At 40.2% G+C, this 6,000-nt stretch overlaps 1 protein-coding gene across 1 annotated transcript; it reads right to left on the reverse strand.

The window, feature by feature from the left end:
* Positions 1-2,656: 2,656 nt before the first annotated feature.
* LOC138888200 (protein PXR1-like) lies at positions 2,657-3,525 on the reverse strand. The gene is made up of 2 exons (XM_070170018.1): positions 3,114-3,525; positions 2,657-3,027 (listed from the first exon to the last, which is right to left on the reverse strand). Exons 1-2 carry the CDS (start codon positions 3,523-3,525, stop codon positions 2,657-2,659), a joined length of 783 nt encoding a protein of 260 aa, XP_070026119.1.
* Between the last annotated feature and the right edge of the window lie 2,475 nt (positions 3,526-6,000).

Below are 6,000 nucleotides of genomic sequence, written 5' to 3' on the forward strand. Positions count from 1 at the left end.
TATAAAAGTTGTTTCCGATAGACCCTTGGCTCAAGAAGAAGAAGAAGAAGAAGAAAGAAAGAAAGAAAGAAAGAAAGAAAGAAAGAAAGAAAGAAGAGGGAGACAAAGGACGATAAGGAAAAATGGGGAAAAAAGGGAAGCCGAAAAAGAAAAAGTAGCATCAAATAGTAACAATCAGGGAAATATGATACTCGAAGCGAATGAGATAATAGGCAAATACTAGAGATCAAAGAATACGAAAATACCAGAGTACTACTAATACTACTAGTAAAGAACGGAAATTCTCAACTACCTACTAGCTTTTTACCCTAATCCTCGACCTCCACACCCTTGTATCTTGGGTCATGTTCTCAGTAAGCTGAAGTAGCGCCATGTGCTGCCTAATCACCTCTCCCTAATAATTCTTTGGCCTACCTCTACCTCTTCTCAGACCCGACATGGCCAACCTCTCACACCTCCTAAAAGGATCATCTGTACTCCTCCTCTTCACGTGCTTGAACCATCTCATCCTCAACTCTCGCATTTTGTCCCCCACGGGGACTATTCCCACTTTGTCCCGAATAACTTCATTCTTAATCGTATCTCTCCTGGTATGCTCACACATTCATCTTAGCATCCTCATTCATGCTACTTTCATCTTCTTTTGAACATCCAACATTCAGCCTCATACAACATAGTAAGTCTAACCACCACTCTGTAGAACCTACCCTTAAGTCTTGGTAGCATATTTTTATCACATAAAATACCGAGTGTGAGCCTTTGTTTCATTTACCCTGCACCAATACGATGAGAGACCTTATCGTCAATCTCACTGTCACCTTGGATTATAGACCCGAGGTATTTGACACTACCCCTTCTCAGGATGACTTGAGTATCAAGCTTCACATCCACGTCCGCTTCATGAGTCATGTCACTGAACTTGCACTCCAAGTATTTCGTTGTGGTCATGCTCAACTTGAGACATTTATACTCTAGGGCTTGTCTCTAAACCTCCAGCCCACGTCTCATCAATCAGCACTATGTCATCGGCAAATAACACCTACCATGACACATCCCCTTGAATGTACGCATCAACACATCCATCGCCAAGGTAAATAAGAATGGGCTAAGAGTCGATCCCTTGTGCAACCATATCACAACTGGAAAGTATTTTGAGTCACCTCCTATATTCATCACCCAAATTCTAGCACCATCATACATGTCCTTGAGCACTCTAGTGTAAGCTACTAGAACGTTTCTAACCTCCATACATCTCCACAGAACCTCCCTCGGGACTTTATCATACGCCTTTTCTAGGTCTTTAAACACTATATGTAAGTCCTTCTTCCTCTCCCTATATTGCTCTACCAATCTCCGACTGAGAAAAGAAGTCAAGGAATGAAGCCGCTTCATCAGATGAATGGCTTCCGTAGTCGATCTCCCCAGCATGAATCCAAATCGATTCTCGAAAATAGACACACTCTCCTCACCCTAACTTCCACCACCCTCTTCTAAACTTTCATAGTATGACTAAACAGTTTGATACCCCTATAGTTATTGCAGTTTTGGATATCACCCTTGTTCTTGTATAACAGAATCATCGTACTCCACCTCCATTATGACAGAAACTAAAGGTCCACAAAACTATATAGAGAACTTGGTTCCCTATTATTTCCCATAGAACACACACACACACATCAGTATGTAAATAACATAGTGGAGCTTTACGTGGAAAACTCCCAGCTCACGAGATTAAAAACCATGACCTACACTCGTAGGATTTCAACATTACTACTGAGCAAACTTCAGATTACAAACTATTGTAACCTAGGAATTAAACTCTTAATCCCTTACTCACTTGTAATAACTCTATTACAAGCCCCTTTGTAATAACTCTATTACAAAGCTTACAACTCGACTAACTCTAGCCAAGACACAGATACAAGGTTTATGGTTTACAAAAGGTTTCCTACACAATGCTTATAGCTAAGCTAAGTAGGAATTACAAGTAAATTACTTTAACAAAGGTGCAACACAACTAATGACATATAATAACTCAATGCAGGAAACTGGTCCTTTGTTATGTTGTTCTCTATTCTTGAAGCCCTAAAAGTCACTTGCAAGATCGCCACACACTTGAGAGGAAACTTGATTAATTTTGGAAATGTGCAAGAGTGTGTTTTTCCTTTGCTTCATGTTAATATTACCCAAGTGATGTCACTTGGATGATGCAAGCACATTTGGTACAAGGGCATTCCCCATAAAGTGATTGTTGCACTGTTTGCCTTATTGCATGTGTGCAGAGGAACAGTTACAGCAACTTTACAGCTGTGGGGAGTTGATTGGTACGGTCAGCAAGGGAACTGATGTCCATCTGTTCCCTTTGTCGTTTCCTTGACTTTAATTGTTGGAACTTGTGCCCGACTTGAGACTTATTATTTTTGAGCACTTTGAGATGTGTGACAGGTTCCCGATATGGCTCTTATCATTAAGTTTGTTAAATCATCAAAATATAATAAGAAACATAATTAGGGCTCTCATTTGTGAACAAGTGTGTCAACTGCTGAAATTCACAAATATCAACCAGTTAGCGCATCTCTGTCATGTCAAGAATATCATGGGCAAATATAGCAAATGTTATACCCCTCAGCACCCTCTGTTTTCTCAGGTTTTCTCTTCATTCATCCTTGGCCACACCCACCTTGGCCTTCTTGGAGGAACCAGGTTCCTCATTGTCACCAGCCTTCTTTTTCACAGACTTTCTCACACTTTTCTCTTTCTTTGCAGATTTCTCAGACAGTTTCTTACCAGACTTCTCAGACACCTTCTCCCCAGACTCTTCTACCTCAACATTTTTCATAGATGACTTTCTCCTCGATCTTGGAATTGCAGGTTTCTTAGAGGACTTACGAATTAAGGAATCAGGTTCCTCATTCTCCTCTTCATCAATATCAACAACTAGTGCTGGAGGCACTTCCTCTTCATTCACCTGTTTTCCACCCTTTACCGACCTTCTTTTCTTCTTCTCTTCTTCTATTCTTTGTTTTTCTTCAGAACAGACTCAAGTGCTTCCTTCTATTGCAGTCTAGTAGTAGGTCTTTTAAGAGTGGGCTCTTTGGGAGTTGCCCCTATACTCCTAGCCGCAATAAAGCTTGCAACATACACATTGTCATAATCCTCCTCACTGTTCTCATTTTCTTCCTCATAAAGAGATTTCATCTCAAGAAAAACCATGGTTAATGGCTCAGCATCAAAGTGAGGGGAGGGAGCAAGATTAGTATTGACCTGGGGCTCTTTTGAAGAGTGAGGAGTTTCATCCCAAGTAGGAGTAGAGGGCTCCTCTTGGGCTGAGGGATCAGGTCCCTCATTTGTTTCCCCAGTAGTACTGTCCAGTGCCAGATTTTCAACGGGCACCAGTTCCCTACCCTCTTCCACCAGTTTCCTACTCTCTTCTTGAGGACCTTCACCTTCCTCACGAGACCTAATGGTCTCATTGACACCCTCATAACCACCAACCAAACTCCCCTCAGCAACGATTAACAACATATTTTCAGTGGCTTCTTATTGATTTAATCCCAATGTAGATTCAGAAGACACAAGAGGAATATTACCTGTAGTTTGGCGATGTTCAAATTGAAGCTTGGAATGGTCGTTGCTAAACCTTCACTACTACGAACCGCATCCTATTGGGTCTTAGTGCTCTCTTCAACTTTATGACTAGAGACTTCCCGACCCTCATCTCCATCTACTGTTTCTCCCTCTGCTATTTTTTCCAGCGAGGCAAAAGGAGAGATTGTAGCAACAAACTTTTTGGGGTTCTAAGTCTTATGACTTCGGTGAGAACCAGAACTCGATTGGGTTGGAGAGGAAGTAGCAGGTGGTTGGGGGTTTGGTGTAGGGTTTTGACTAGGTGACATAGGGGACTCAGACTCTCGCTCATGTGCTTCGTGAGGCGAATACACAGTGGGGACTATACTGAAAACGTTTGAGGCTTCTAGATTTTCAGACATAGTAGAGATTTGTAGTAAGAACTAAGGAGAATGAGCGTTTGGTTTTGAGAGAAAAAGGGAATTTTTGGCTTTAAAGCAAATAGTGATGAAAGAGACAACGTTTGGGTTTATTTAAAGAGGGTGAGGGACCGGTTACAAACGAGTATAGATTTTCTGGATAGATGGGTCGTTTAATAACGGGTATGATGTTTGGGTTCTAAAGAGAGAAGAAAGAGAAACTGAAATCTTAATGACATGGCACGTTTACAGCCATTAAAAGATATGCATAAGAGTACAAAGGAACTACTAACCTGAGTCAAGGGAACCAGGTTCCTTAACTTAGTTTTATAAATATGACCCTCATCCTTTTACCAAGATGTAATGACACTAGCTTCTTGTTTTCTCTATAATTGTTATGTGTGTCTACTTGTCACGGTATAAAAATGAGTTAGAACTTTCCAGAAACCACTTTTTAGTTGTTTTACCTGTTCATTATTTTATAGCCAATCATTGAGGGAACATGTGCTCAGTTTGATTTTATCAACCCTAGTGCCAATCGATTCTTTTCAAAGTGCTCTCTACTCAGTGCTTTAGTGAAGATATCTGCTACTTGGTTTTCTGTTTTGCAGAACTTTATGCAGATAAGATATTTTTCAACATTATCTCTTAGAAAATGATATTGCACATCAATGTGTTTTGTTCTCCTGTGCTGAACTGGGTTCTTTGCCATATTGAGAGCACTGTTGTTATACACAGTAATGGCACACAATCAGAAAATACACCAAAGTCCTCCAGTTGCTGCTTGATCCACAGCAATTGAGCACAATAATAGGCAACTGCCACATACTCAGCTTCAGCAGTTGAAAGAGCCACTGAGTTTTATTTCCTCATACCCCATGAAATCAAACACGATCCCGGAAAATGTGTCATTCCAGAAGTGCTTTTTCTATCCACCAAATAACCAGTATAATCAGCATCAGCATACCCAATCAAGCCGAAATTGTCTCATGAAGGGTAGTAGATAACCAGGTCATGCATTCCTTTGAGATACCTTAGAATTCTCTTGGCAACCTTTAGATGAGATTCCTTTGGACTAGATTGAAACCTAGCACTTAATCCCACACTAAATACGATATCTGATCTACTTGTTGTGAGATACAAGAGTGAACCAATGATACCTCTGTGCATGGTTTCGTTCACAAGAAAACCAGGTTCATCCATTTCCAGACGAGTGGTAGTGGCAATAGGAGTATCAATGATCTTTGAACTTTCCATCTCAAATCTCTTTAGAAGTTCTTTGATGTGCTCCTGCTGACTTATCATTGTGCCCTTAGGAGTTTGCATAACTTGCAGACCCAAGAAGAAATTCAGTTCCCCCATCATGCTTATTTCAAACTTACTTCCCATGAGCTTTGCAAACTCTTCACACAAAGAATCATTTGTTGCACCAAAGATGATATCATCTGTAGCGCCCTTTTTTCTCGCGAAATTGGGTTTCGACACGTGATAACTCTTTTAAGGGAGGTATTAAAAGAGAAAAGTCACCACCTAATGATCTTTAAGGCGTTAGGGCACCTATTTGCAAATAACTCTGTTTGACTAGTTTACATCACCAAATATTGGGTAAGGGCTCAAGTTACCTCAAGGAGAAGGTGTTAGGCACTCCTCCAGATCCACAATTGTGGGTCCTAGACAAACTTAAATTATATCGATTAGTCTATGTAATCAAATAAATAAAGGGAGAGCACAAAATTTGAGAATTGTATTATAAAAAGATTTTGAACAGAAGGGTACAAGTATTTTTTTGATTCTAGTAGAAAAAGAGAAAATGGAGGGGGGGATCCTAAGTTTTTTAGCTTAAAGAATCACCCCGTGCAACATAAATAATATTTTATAACTCCCTCGAGATGGGGTGTTACTTATATTATTTAGCGGGCATAGACTATCATCTCCTGCTACCCAATTACTAAAATAAAGTTGTTTACCTAAGAATGATCTAATTCAATTCTAAGTTGTGCCCTACGCTTGCACT

This window comes from Nicotiana sylvestris, chromosome 3, assembly GCF_000393655.2.
Source record: "Nicotiana sylvestris chromosome 3, ASM39365v2, whole genome shotgun sequence".
Taxonomy (NCBI): Eukaryota; Viridiplantae; Streptophyta; class Magnoliopsida; order Solanales; family Solanaceae; genus Nicotiana; species Nicotiana sylvestris.

Coding starts and splice junctions, on each gene's coding strand:
- LOC138888200 (XM_070170018.1), bottom strand. CDS start 3,525: ATGTTGTTAATCGTTGCTGAGGGGAGTTTGGTTGGTGGTTATGAGGGT. Junction 3,028..3,113: donor AAGCTTTATTGCGGCTAGGA/GTATAGGGGCAA, acceptor TCTGTTCTGAAG/AAAAACAAAGAATAGAAGAA.